The 14,022-nt window shown below is 50.8% G+C and overlaps 1 protein-coding gene across 1 annotated transcript; it reads right to left on the minus strand.

Moving 5' to 3' along the window:
• Window positions 1-8,513: 8,513 nt before the first annotated feature.
• On the minus strand, window positions 8,514-11,663 carry LOC133370718 (proline-rich protein PRCC-like). Its single transcript, XM_061597407.1, has one exon. It carries the CDS (start codon window positions 11,447-11,449, stop codon window positions 10,073-10,075), a length of 1,377 nt encoding a protein of 458 aa, XP_061453391.1. The 5' UTR covers window positions 11,450-11,663; the 3' UTR covers window positions 8,514-10,072.
• Window positions 11,664-14,022: the final 2,359 nt, after the last annotated feature.

Below are 14,022 nucleotides of genomic sequence, written 5' to 3' on the forward strand. Positions count from 1 at the left end.
GTTGCTGTACACCGCCCTGATGTTTTGCAGAGGGTGGTATAGAAATACTTTAATAAATGAATAATCAATATAAAGAACAGTCCAAATGCTCCACCCCCTCCTGCACCGTCTCCCAGAACCCCTGGAGCAGCTGGTGCCCCAATGGGAACCCCGCAAGATGCGTATGAAGGAGGCACAGGGGGCTGCCCCTGGCACGTGGCACTGGCTCCAGACGTGGCTGCTGTGGGATGACCCATGGCTCGGCCCACCCCAGCGCTACTAATGTCCCCATCTTTTCAGTTCCTAAAATGGGGAGGACCTTTTATTTCCACCTTTAGTCAACCCAGTCACAGCTGCTCAAAAGTGTCTGGGATCTTCTTGTTCCCGTTCCCATTCTCTGAGGGGTCTAAGGGGGGATGGACTGTCTGCAAGTCGATTCTGACTTATGGCGACCCTATGAATAGGGTTTTCATGGTAGGCGGTATTCAGAGATGGTTTTACCATTGTCTCCCTCTGAGGCTGAGAGGCAGTGACTGTCCCAAGGTCACCCAGTGAGCCTCACGGCTGTGTAGGAATTTGAACCCTGGTCTCCTAGGTCATAGTCCAACACTCTAACCACTGCACCACACTGGCTCTCCTAAGGGGGAGGAGCCCCCAAAACTGGATCCCCAAAAGAAGGATGGTGGAGGGGGGCACATGATAGGAAAATGGGTGGTGGAGGGCTGTTGCTGTGGAGCAATTGGGCAGGCACTTTCCCAGCCCCAGACATCTGCCTTGGGCCGCTGGAGGAGGAGAGGCTCCATTCAAGGTGACCTTCCAAAGTATCAATGAGGCCCAAGCAGAGCTGCCCCAAGCAGCCCTGGCAAGCTCCATTTCAGCTGCCTCCTCCCCCTCCCCCTCCTCTCAGGAGCTGTGAAAAAGCCAAGGAGCCACTGTCAGTGGCCCATTGCCCTGGGCAGATTGCCTCCTCCTCCTCGGCCAGGATCCATCTCCAAGCTGCCTCAGGAGCGCCTCCTCACAGCCTGGAGCCTAGCTTGCTTTGTGGTCCTGTTGGATGCTTAAGGGCTGCCCTGGCTCATGATTCCCCCCCCCCAATCCGGGGTGAGTCTGTGGCTGCAACTCAAGTGCAGGACTGGCAAGTCCCAGGCAGTTGCCGTGCTGGTGAGGCCAGCCCCAAATCCCAGCTTAATGGGTGTGCTGTGTGCCCAGAGCAGTGGGATGCCAGCTGCACCGCTTGGCAGATGGGGCTCTGCCCTCTGGGTGTCACCCAGACTCGCTCGCTTTGCCGGCAGCTTAACGCCACTCCTCCCTCACCATCAAAGCAGAAGTCCGGCCACTTGCAAGAGCATCCAAAGCCGAGGTTTGATTCTGGGAGATAATGGCCAATCTGAAGCCTCCTGAGTTGGTCTGGCAATCCAGCACTCCCAGCCCACACACATCACAGCTTTTTCCACAGCAGGCCAGCCCTGCAGGCGCCATTCATCACTCCTCCCCCACCCTGCTCTTCACATGCACATCCTCCCCCACCCTACCTTTGAGGAGAATGGGGAGGGTACAAGCCTACAAGGCCCTTCTGATGCTCTTACGTGGGAAATCTAGCCCTTAAAAGTTGAGTTGCCTTAAAGTGCACCACTTCCTTTTACCTCCCACATGTGTCGCTCAGTGGCAGGGCACCTGCATGGCATGCAGAAAGCTTCCCTACATGAAGGGCATCAGAAGGTCTGTGCAGCAGCAGCAGCTGGATCAGGCCAAAGGGGCCCCCTCTAGTCCACATCCTGTTTCCACAATGGCCAACCAGATGCCCCCAATGGGAAGCCCCCATGCAGGACCTGAGCGCAACAGCAGCACTCTGCCCACTGAGGATTCCCAGCCACCGGCCGTCAAAGGCATCAACTGCCTCCTGTTGTGGAGGGAGAACATACTGTAGACATTGTGGCTAGATCGTTGGTCTATGACAGGGGCTCCCAAACCTTTGTCCCCCACAGAAAATTGCCAAGGGTCTTGACGGACCCTTTAATGATCTTTTTGCAATTGTAATGCACAGTGCTAGATGCTGCATGGTCTTCTTATCGTATTGTTATTGCTTCTTTTGTTTTGTGTATATTGTGTTTTGTAGTGTTTCATTCTGAATCCCATAGAGTTCAGGTTGTAATGCAATAGAATGCAATGTGAGAAATGGCAATGGAAAGACCATGAAAAATCAGTATGAATATTTAATGTGATCATGTTCTATCTCCTGCCTTTAACCACAAATCCAGACATGCTGCAGACCACCTGAATGAAGCTCGCAGACCACCAGTGGTCCAGGGACCATAGCTTGGGAAGCCCTGGGCTATGACATGGATCATGACTATGAGAGCCAATGTGGTGTAGTGGTTAGAGTGTTTGCCTAAGACTACGGAGGGCCAGGCTCAGATCCCTCCTCCACCATGAAGCTCACCAGGTAACCTTGGGCCAGCCACTACTTCTAAGCCTAACCTACCTCACAGGGTTGTTGGGAGGATGGGACGGGGTTGGGAGGAGAACCTTGTATGCTCCCATGAGCTCCTGGTCAGAAAAGTAGGATAGAAATGTAAGGAATTACATTTCCCTCTAAACCAGTTTAAATTAAAAATTTGTGTCCCCCCCTGAAATACATAGATAAATGTAAGTGGTACAAAAAGGGGGGAAGGGAGAAAACATGGGCAGAACGCCCTCCATCCCCTCAGCCATGGCCATGAGAATGCATATTCCAAAACAGCCTTTTTGTGCTTTGAGGTTTGCTAATGAAAACAGACTATTGAGAGATCTTCAGCAGACTGAAGAACACAGCAGGGGGGAGCGACCTCACTTGCTCATGCAAGATGTGAAGTGGCCTTGCTCTGGCCCAGACCATCCTTGTGCCTCTGCTACTCTGACCAGCAGCAGTAGGGATGGCTTCCCCTCCAGGCTCTCGGGCCCTTTCCCAGGAGCTAGTGACTGAAGAGGCTGGGGGCTGGCACTGGGGCCTTCCGCATGCCCCACCGGCGCTCCACCACTGACTCTCGGCAGCCGCTCTGCTCTCCCCTCATGCCCACACTGTGCTCTCCAGCCCCACCATGACAGCACTGAGACTAAAGGAGAAAGGTTGATCTGCTTCCCACAAACAGGGGAGGAGGTTGACAAGTGTGCAATCAAAGTGAGGCAGCCTTGAATCCCAGCTCCATCACCTTTGTGCTCGACAGGTACATGCGCTGCACAGCCGTACATTATTGCTTAATTACTTGGAAAAGTGACTCTAGACACTTTCTATTAAGCCACAGTGTGCAATTTACCCAAAGGCAGCATAAGACAAAACACTTCCCTTTTCCAATTAAATCCAGCCTTGATTTCCCAAAGCAAAGCTGGCGACCCCAGTAATTAGAAATCTTGCCGTGTTGCCCTTTCTCCAGGAATCAGCCCAGGTGGAAAGAGGAGAGCGGCGGATTCATGTGGGGGCCGTAGCCTTGCTCTGAAGTCGAGCTGCTCCTGGCCCACTGTGAGGCCCCCGTTGTTCCCTAGGAGGCCCTGAGGGCCCTCTTTGAGCTCTCAGTCGACCCATAAAATGGCAGCTAGTGGGGAGCAGAGCGAGGGATTAATTGCACTGGAGTGATGCACGCAGCATGTCATTAATCTAATCAAAAGAGGATGCGGTAGCAAATGGTTTTCTCCTTCGTGCAAAAATGAACATTACAAACTAACAGTTCCAACTAATTAACAGCCGCATTAGGTTTGTGCCGGGAAAATGACGAATGGTTTGTTTTAAGAAGCAGCTGGGGAAAAAGCGGGTTCCCAACAAAGGTTGTCAGGAGTGTTGCAAATAGAAGGATTGGGTCCTATGGAGGGTGTAGAGGAGCAACATGTCTGGCTGTTCAGTTCATTCAAAGCTTGGATTTGCTGGCTTTCTGTAAGTGAGGCTAATACGATTAACCCCTCTTTAAATATTTAATGGGAGAGCACAAGAATTTGAGGTATCAGTTTCTATTCCTATCCCAGCTCAAACAGGATGCTTTTCTTCAGAGGAAAAAACACATTAAAATATTGTGAATGCTTCTTCTTAGGCAAACTTGGCTAACCTTGTTGCTACTTCTTAAATCTAAGCTGTTGCTCTCTCGCTGATGCATTTCTGCTCAAAGTGGTGCTGGATCTCTGCTTTTCTTACTAAATTTGTTTTGCATAATTTTAGTTTTCTCCATCTTTTTGCAGGATGTAGAAACAGGTTTTTAAAGCTTTTAGTGAAATCTCAAATATTTCTGACCACAACAGCAGAGTGGGTCATTCACAGTGAGATTCTCATGCTAAGGCACCTTCATCTCAACAGAAGGGCCTTTGCACCTGGATTTGCTCTGAAGGGTGGTAAGCCTGGCCAAAGGGCCTGGTTCTGTGGAGGGTGGGCTAAGTCTGCCGGGACAACCTGTGACAAATGCACAGTGGTGTTGAACCTGACAAAAAGCATCTCTCCAGTACTTTATGGCAAGACAAGAAAATCTACCCAAAGATCAGATGCAAGCCTTGTTCTTTTCCAACAGAATCTCCCCCGCTTTCTCTGCAGGAAAATACAACTTCCCAAGTGATTGTGCAGCTCCCATAAATGCGAACAGATCTGTTCCACTCTAGGTCATCACAAGGTCCCCTTGATGCAGACAGCATGTCTTAGCAGCAGAGATGACACTGTGTCAGAGTGAGCCACATGGGTTGTGGGAAGAAAGCAAGGAGATGAATTTGTGCATTTAGAAAGCTCATGTCCCTGGAGTGCTTGATGCTGCAGTCATTGGGGTGGGAGCAGCAATAGCAGCAGCAAGCGGATGCGACAGCGGCCGCATTCTTTTACAGATTTTTATAGGGAAAGCCAGTGTGGCGTAGTGGTTAAGGTGTTGGACTATGACCTGGGAGACCAGGGTTTGAATCCCCACACAGCCATGAAGCTCACTGGGTGATTTTGGGCCAGTCACTGCCTCTCAGCCTCATGAAAACCCTATTCATAGGGTCGCCATAAATCGGAATTGAGTTGAAGGCAATACATTTACATTTTTATAGGTAGAAGAGACCATTATCACAACCAGCACGAATTTGCCAGGAAAAAAACAGGCCAGAAGAGTGGTCTATTCCCACTGCTGAGAAGACAAGGTGGGAAGTGGTGGTCTTCTTAGGTGAAGGTTTTGGCAGAATTTTGCATGACAATCCAACAAGAACGTAAGTAAAACCTGATCACTGAGGTGGGTTGCAAAGCTGGTCAAAGATGCAGCAACCAGATAATAATTATTGGTAGGTTATGAGCAGGCCTTGTGAATGATTGTAGATCACTTTAGTATATAAACAAGCAGCAAGTGATGAGAAAGCCAAAGTAATGCATGATTTAGGTGTGGACTGCAACGGAGCTGGGTGTTTAGGCCTACGGACAGCTGCTCTGCACCAAGTCTGCCTACCGGTCTCTACACTGGCTGGCAATGTCTCTGCAGGGTTTCAGGCGGATGTCCCTCCTGATGCCAGGGATGCCCACTGGAGGCTTCCGTGTGAAAAGTACCATGGAGCTGCAGCCCTTCCCCAAACGGAAGCCTTGTCTGCACTTTGCATTTCCCACAGGTGACTTCAGGAGACTCCTGAGATTTGGTGCCGGTGCCCTTGCCACACCCTGCATCTCTTGGGTGTGGAACAGATCTCCCTGCTACAACATTAAGAAGCATGGACAGAACCTCCTTGCTGCTGCCGTCTATGGGCCAAGCCCACCCGCTTTCTGCCCTCCCTGCCTTTGACCGCATCCATCCTTTTTATTTATTTATTTATTATTAAATTTATTAGTCGCCCATCTGGCTGGTTGTCCAGCCACTCTGGGCAACGTACAAGGTAAAAACAGTACATAAAACAATTAAAAATTTAAAAAACAGTAAGAACCTAACCTGCCCCAAAAGCCTGCCTGAAAAGCCAGGTCTTCAAGGTCCGGCGGAAGCTCATCATAGACGGGGCATGGCGTAGATCATTTGGGAGAGAATTCCACAGGGTGGGGGCCACTATTGAGAAGGCCCTCTCTCTAGTCCTCACCAGTCTAGCTGTTTTAACCGGTGGGATCAAGAGAAGGTCTTCTGAGGCTGATCTTGTTGAGCGGCATCCCTGCCGATGGTGGAGGCGCTCCTTCAGATGAACTGGGCCACAACCATATAGGGTTTTAAAGGTTAAGACCAACACCTTGAATTGGGCTCGGTAAACAACCGGTAACCAGTGCAACTCCTTCAACACAGGAGTGATGTGATCTTGCCGGCGGCTGCCTTTGATCAGACGAGCCACCGCATTCTGTACCAGTTGTAACTTCCGAACCGTTTTCAAGGGTAACCCCACGTAGAGCGCATTACAGTAGTCTAGGCGAGAGGTGACCAGGGCATGCACCACCGGTGGGAGCAGATGGTTGGGAAGGTAGGGGCGTAGCCTCCATATCAGATGGAGTTGATACAGAGCTGCCCGGCTCACAGCCGAAACTTGAGCCTCCATGGACAGCTGGGAGTCAAGAATGACCCCTAGGCTACGGACCTGGTCTTTCAGGGGCAATTGTACCCCGTTAAGCACCAGGTCTATATCCCCCAACCTTCCCTTGTCTCCCACAAACAGCACCTCGGTTTTGTCAGGATTCAACTTCAGCCTATTCCTTCCCATCCAGCCACTCACCGACTCCAGACACTTGGACAGGGTTTCCACAGCCAACCTCGGTGAAGATTTAAATGAGAGATAGAGCTGCGTGTCATCCGCATACTGATGACACTGCAGCCCAAATCTCCTGATGATTGCCCCCAGTGGCTTTATATAGATGTTAAAGAGCATTGGAGGATAGAACCCTGTGGCACCCCACAAGTGAGATGCCAAGGATCCAAAACCTCCTCCAGTGCTACTCTTTGGTATCTCCCAGAGAGGAAGGAATGGAACCACTGCAATACAGTGCCCCCTATGCCTAACCTCTGCAGGCGGTCCAAGAGGATAGTGTGGTCAACGGTATCAAAAGCCGCTGAGAGATCAAGGAGGACAAGGAAGGTGTCCTTAGTCTCCTGCTCCCACCGCTGGCTTGGGAGCAGCGCACACATGATGTTGGGCACCAGCCATGGCCTTTGTGGTTTTGGGTTGGTTTTAATGCTGTATTTTAAAATGGTTGTAACCCACCCTGGGACCTCTGGATGAAGGGCAGGATGATGATGATTGTAATAATCTATCCTGTCATTCCTTCTGAATGCTGCACTTTCATGTGCTTTCCCTAAAGTAGCTTCAATCCCACTTGAGGAAAAAAATGGCCTAGCTGTGGTGGAAGCTGGTAATGGGGCGTGGTTGAAATAGCTGCACCTTGCATGGGCCCTCCTCCTCCTCCTCCTCCGCACCTTCCTCCTCCATTGCTTTTGCCTGGCCAGAATAGGTCCGCCTTTGGTCTGCCAGGACGCCTCTGGTTTGCCTGATGGAGGAAGAGGAGGAGATGTGTGTGTGTAGAAACCTCTAGCTTTTGAGGGCAAGAAAGTCACTCACTGGAAAAAGGTAAGAATCACACCCATCATTCCACCCACTTTTGTGGCCCCTGGAACTTTCTCCACAAGGGAGTGGCCCTTGGGTTGATAAAAGGTTCCCCAGCATTTAGAAGAGGTTTTTTTTGCACAGAATCAGCCCTATCCACCCACCACAGCTATGCCCCACCCACAGTATGAACACTGGGCAGGTAAATGCATAGTCCCCCCCCTTCCACTAAACATTTCCCAACTGCCCTGCTTACAAACCAGGCCAACAGTTCAAATGAGGTGTCTTGGCTCATCGCCTTTCCTTTTCCTGCTGGATATTTTATCACCACCTGAAACAAGTGGGAGTAAGATAAGTTGAAAATGCAGAGTCAAGGTCTGTGAGCACACTTATCGCTTACAGCAAAGTGTTTCCGTTGGCCTCACCAAGAGGGGGAATGGGTTGATCTGCCAATCAGTTGCAAAATCTATTAGAAATGATTTTTTTTAAAAATGAGCTTGAGCTGATCTGACAAAGTTTTAGAGTAAAAGGGGGCAGGGCTTGGCTCGTGTGGTGTGCCCTCGTTTTCAAAAAGAGAGGTGGAGACGCACTGGAGCCATTTATATTTAACAAGGCTCCTAGCAGCATCAAGTCAGTTACTCTCCCCTTCAGTACATCCCCTCATACCCACAGAAAACAACACAAATGCTTCCATGCCACAATGGGACTCTGCCAGCCAGCAATGGGGGGCTGGCTGGGAGGGAACCTCTTGCAGAAGACCTCTAAAGTTGGTGTGCAAGTCAATCACTGCACTCTGCATCCTTCTGCAGATACCATCTTATCAGGAGGTCCGTTCTGCACAACATAGGGAGTAGACCTTTGGTGTAGTGGCACCGGCTCCTTTGGAATTCCCTCCCCTTAAATATTAGACAGGCACCATCCCTGTTATCTTTTCGGCGCCTACCAAAGACCTTCGTCTTTCCACAAGCCGTTTAAATAGAGACCTGTTGTAAGAGAAAATATTCCCTTTGGGATCTTTTTCTAGGTACTGCAAATAACAGCCATTCGACAGGGAGTAAAGTAACAGCAGTTTATTAGTTCAGAACTAAGACCCCAGTCTCTGAAATGAGACTGCAGCCCCCAAGAGAAGAGGCCAGTCACTTTTATACCTTTTACATTATAAACTTTGCATAGTGGTCTCTGCCTCATAGACACGTCACATGGTATCCATGGAGACAGTTCTTTGCATAGATAAAAACTTGGCACTTTGCTAATAACCACACAGGCTATATGGTACAAACAAGCATGGCAGATATACTTTGCATACCCACAGAGGCACACTGTCTAGGACAAAGCAGGCTACAACAGACTGGAACAAACTTTGTGGTTATTTTATTTGGAATACTCAAAAAAAGAGAGGCTTCTCTAAGTACTAAAATGTTAGGGACAAACTAGAAATTGTTTTTTAAAAAAACTGAAATACAGACACATCATCATCATCTTCATTCATACACCCAGCAACTCTGAGGTAAGGGTGGTGGCCCCCTCCAGGAAGGGGAAACGGGCCTGCAATTTGAACAACGGCAGCGGAGAACCCAACAGCGCCCCCAGGTGGAGAATACCTTTCGGGGTCTGCTTTATCAAACCTGACAGCAGAAGGAACCAGCAGGGCCCAAGCAGAGCAAGGAGGGCGGGCGGGTGTGTATATATAGACACAAACACGCACGCCAGCTTGTCCTTGCCAGGGCACACGCCACGCTTAAGGGGGAAAGGCCCCCCTTTCACCAGCGGCTTGGGACAGGCCCCGGAAGCCACACTCCTGCTCTGGTGGGTGTGGAGCCGAAAGGTGAGGCTGGTCTTGGGCCCGGCTCCATCCCTCGCCGGCTGCTGCGAGGCCCCCAAAGGCAACTGGCCGCCTGGAAGTACATGAACTCCACTAGCACTTAAACCCAAGTATTGTAACAGTGCTGTGTCCTTATGGCTTTGGGGGAGAAAACACATGCAAGACAACTTCCAGTAGCGCTTCCTACTGAAATGCTGAACGCTGCCGTGGAGGGCATCGCCAGGACAGTTTTCAATGGGAATGAGGAGGATGGAAGTAGCTGCTGTCGCTAACCCACAAAAAACAGGAAATTTCCCTAGCTGGGGGCGGGGAAGAGGTCTGGTCAAGAACACAAAACGCGCAGACACCCAAAGAACCAGGTGGTGGTGGGGGCAGCGATAGCAAGAGCACTTGGGGACAGCCTTTCCCCACCCGAGAGAAAAACGCACAATGGCCGGGGGAGGGGCTGGGGCTGCCAGGGCCACAAAACAAGAGCAAAACGAGGGGCAACTCCAAGGGCTGGGCTCACCTCTCGCTCGAGCACCGTCTGTGCTGGGAAGAAAAGGCATCGGAGGGAAGTCTCCTGCCGAGTGAGAGCACACCGTGCCCCTCCCACGGCTGCCACCTTCAGGTGCCCACACCCCCAAATACCCCTCGTTGGAAAGGCAGCAGTGTCCACGCAGATGCAAGGCTTCGAGTCCTCCCGCCAGCAGGCCTCCGCCTCTTGCGCAACGCAGCCAGGGGGCCTGGTGGCTTCTGCCTCAGGGCTCAGAGGGTCCCGGCTGGCCAGGCGCCGGAGCAGCAAGACAGGCACTAAAACCCGTACTTGGCCTGTGTTTGGCGCCTGCTGAACTTATTCTCAGCCCACGTCTTCTTCAGCTCCAACTCCCGCTCTTTCGCCTGGTGGATCAGGTACGTGATCTGGTGTTTCCTCCGCTGCTGCCCCGTGGGCTGCTCCCCTTTCTTCTTGCTGAAGGACTTCATACTCTGCTCCTCCGTCAAGGACTTGGTCAGCCACTGCTGGGCCCCACTCAGCTGGTAGTCCCCCTTGATCTCCACAAAGTTAATCTCTTCCCGCCCCCGGTTGCGCTTCCCTTGCAGGCGCTTGAACGCTTCGTTGTCCATGAAGGAGGAGGCAGCATCACTGATCTCCTGGGGTGGGTCCGTTTCTTGGTAGTAGCCACTGCTGTAGTAATCTGGCTGATAATAGGGGCCAGGGCAGCCTGCCTCACTGCAGCCAGGATACGGCGCGTAGGCCTGCCAGCTGTACTCTTCACCAGGCTTCGGTGCCCACCCGTGGGAAGCTGAGCTGGAGCCCGGAGCCGTCTTGAACTCTAGCGGGGCGTTGGCAGCAGCGTCTTGGGCCTCCGGCTCAGGACCTGGCTCTGTCCCAGGGGGCAGATCATCCAGCACCACCGGGCCAGAGTAGGCATAGTCCTTGGGGGCTAGGGTGGGCACATCACTCCAGTTGGAGAGGGAGAAGTAATTCTCGGGGGCCACCTCCTCATCACTGTCATTCTCTTCCTGGGTGATCTGCTTGGTCACCTGCAGGGCAGCGCTCTTGGCTGCCGCTTTGATGGCCGACGGGGAGGGAGTTGTGGTGGTGGTCACAGCCGAGGTTGCCTTGAGAGGCAGCTGTGGCCTGGTGGAGGACGGCGGCAGAGGGCCTTTGGCGGGCTTGGCCTCTGGAGGATTCTCGGCAGCAGCTTTCCTGGAGAAAGCGTAAGGCAGGAGCAGCCGGTTCGTCTCTTTCACCGTCAGGTTTTTGGGCTGAGGAAGCAGCGCAGACAAGCCGGATCCCTCGCCCTGGCCCTGGCAAGAAGGCTGTTTCTTTGCTGGCTCATCTTCCTCTGAATCTGAGTCCCCCGAGCGCAGCTGAGGCGCGGCGATCCTCACGGGCTGCGTCCTCTTGTTGGGCTTGGCGGCGGCCCGGCTCGGCTCGGCAGCCAGACAGAGAAGGAGAGGCGGCGGCGGCGGCGGGGAAGAGGAGGGCGGAGGGGAACGAGAGAAAAGGCCCGCCTTGGGCGGCGGGAGGGCAGAGAAGAGCCCAACGCGCCGGCCCAGCTGCAGGCCTTCCTCCCCGGCGTCGTCCTCTCCTCCTCCTCCCTCGGCCGCGTCGCACTCTTCCTCCTCCTCCTCCTCTTTCTCCTCCTGCTCTTCCTCGCTGCTGGCGTAGGCCACCAAGGACATGGCACCCTACCGGCGGCTCCTACTGTTACGCAAGGCCGAGGCTGCGCCCGCCGCACTGGACCACGCTCCCTGGAGCGTGAACCTCGCGAGGCCGCAGCGGTCGCCATGGCAACGCCCCCACCGGAAGGAAGGCCCGAGCGGGGGCGGGCTCTCGCTCCCTCACCCCTCCCGAACGAAGCGGCTCGCTTGCGCCCGCCTCGGACTCGGCTCCTGGTGATGGCGGCCGCCGTGGAAGTAGAAGGCGCGGGAGGGGGGAATTTCGCCTTCCTCCTCCCTCAGCGCCAACAGGATGCTATATAAAATAAGCTGAAAGAACAGGATGTGATGCTCTGCTACCCCTGATGTCACTGGGCAGATTTCACTGTATTACGCTTCTTGCTTGCCTCGAGCCTATATCTATCAATCACATGGTCTCAGAAATATGGGGTAACTTTGGCTCTTATCACAGACCTTATCCCAGTCTGTGTCTCTGTTGGAACTGCTTACAATATGCTTTTAAATCTTTTCTTTTTCATCATCATCATCATCATCATTTATTGCTGTCTGGCCATAGGCCTCAAACAGGTAATACATTTTATAATCAGGCAAATCATTTTAAAATTACAGTTAAAATCATAGATATTATTACAGTCAGTATAGCATCATGTATTTTCTAAATAACATGTCCTAGTTCCGCTGAACGTTTCCTCCACAATTTCGATGCTGCTAGGGCGAATAAAGCCACCCTGTATGTTATATCTGGGTCCCTATCTGAAAGGAGAAAGGAGATATGTGAGGGTAGGTCTTCGGGCGCGTAGATCAGTACCTCATCCAGAAATTTAGACCGGGGGCGTTTGTAGAGGGAGCATTTTAACAAGTAGTGTGGAAGGTCTTCCACCTCAGGGGCATCACAGATGCACAATCTTTGGGTCCGAGGGGTCCCGTTGTATCTTCCAGCCAGGTATGCCGTAGACATTGACTGGAATCTCAGGGCTGTAAAGGCATGGCACAGATTTACTGATGTGAGAAAGTCTAGGTAGTTCTCTTTGGTTTGATCGGTTTTAAAAAGACTATACCATCTTGTAAAATTAGAATTTATTAAAACTAACCTGTCTATCCAAGCAGTATGCCGGAGGGTAACCTCCGTGAAGCTGGTTTTGTTAGAAGGATCTTGTAAAGCTTTACAGTCTATATGGTAAAGTTGGCAAATTTTTGTTAGTTGGGTGGACCAAAATTTGTCCGACCATACGTTTGTTACACTGATTTTTAGGGTTTGCCTTGAAGGGGATTGCTTGTCCGCCTTCCAGAAATTTACCAGAGCTGAATGGATCTTTACCCTGACTGGTGGGATCCCAGTGTCGGCTCGAATTAACGCCGCTGGCGTGGATGAAGGGAAAAGCAGGAGTTTGTTAAGGAATTTATTTTGGACTATCTCTAATTGGTCAAGTAGTGGGTTTTCCCATCCCCAAATTGGTGCTCCGTATTGCATCATGGATACAACTTTGGAATATTTGTAAAGCCGGGGAGACTAGATTGCCCCCTGCTGAGCGGTAAAAAATCAAGATAGTTCCGCTAGCTCTAAGTGCGGTCAATTTAGTGTGCTCTATGTGCTTTCTCCTAGAAAGGGAGTCAGTGAAATGTACGCCGCGATATTTAAAAGTCTGGCATTGCTCGATTAGATGTCTGTTGATTGTCCATTTATGTATTGGTGACCTTTTGCCGAATACCATAATTTTAGTTTTGGAGCAGTTGATCTGTAGATTTTCAGTGGCACAGTAAGATGAGAGCCTTGCTAAGGCCCTTCTAAATCCATTGTGGGTTATTGATAATAGAGCCATATCATCCGCATATAGTAGTAGGGATACTTTCCTTAGGGCCAGGGAAGGGGGGAAAAGGTCCATTTCCGAAACTGCCGATACTATATCGTTTAAGTAGAAGTTGAATAAAAATGGGGCCAAAGGGCATCCCTGTTTGACTCCTTTAGTTATTGGGAAAGGATCTGTCTGGGAGCCTGTGGGGCCAACTCTGACTCTAGCGCTGGTATTGGAGTATAATGATTTTATCAAAAATAATAGGCGTCTGTCTATGTTAGAATTTTAAGTTTCTCCCATAATCTAGTTCTATCGATTGAGTCGAAGGCAGCCGCTAGGTCTACGAAAGCTACATACGGGCCAGAAGCTTTATTGAACTTTATTGTAGTAACCTTTACCTGTTGTTTAGTTTTATTGCTGTTTTGATGTTGTGATACTTATATATTATGACTTTGTACATCGCTCAGAGTGGCTGGGTTTCCAGCCAGATGGGCAATAAATAAATTGCAGAAATAAATAAATAAATAAATAAATAAATAAATAAATAAATAAATAAATAAATAAATAAATAAATATAAGCGTTTTGTCGGGCCATGCATTGATTTTTTTGCTAGAAAGGAAAGGGTGGCACAATGGTCTATAGTACTGTAGCCTTTCCTGAATCCTGCTTGTTCAGAGCAGATTATCTGATTGACCTCCTCCCACTTCTCTAGTTTCATCATAAGGAATTTTGCATAGAGTTTGGCTCCAATGTCTATCAAGCTTATGGGACGATAGTTATTC

Source organism: Rhineura floridana, chromosome 15 (genome assembly GCF_030035675.1).
Source record: "Rhineura floridana isolate rRhiFlo1 chromosome 15, rRhiFlo1.hap2, whole genome shotgun sequence".
In the NCBI taxonomy this organism is placed as follows: Eukaryota; Metazoa; Chordata; class Lepidosauria; order Squamata; family Rhineuridae; genus Rhineura; species Rhineura floridana.

What these genes read in the sequence shown, in the direction of transcription:
- LOC133370718 (XM_061597407.1), bottom strand. Translation starts at nt 11,449, where the DNA reads ATGTCCTTGGTGGCCTACGCCAGCAGCGAGGAAGAGCAGGAGGAGAAA.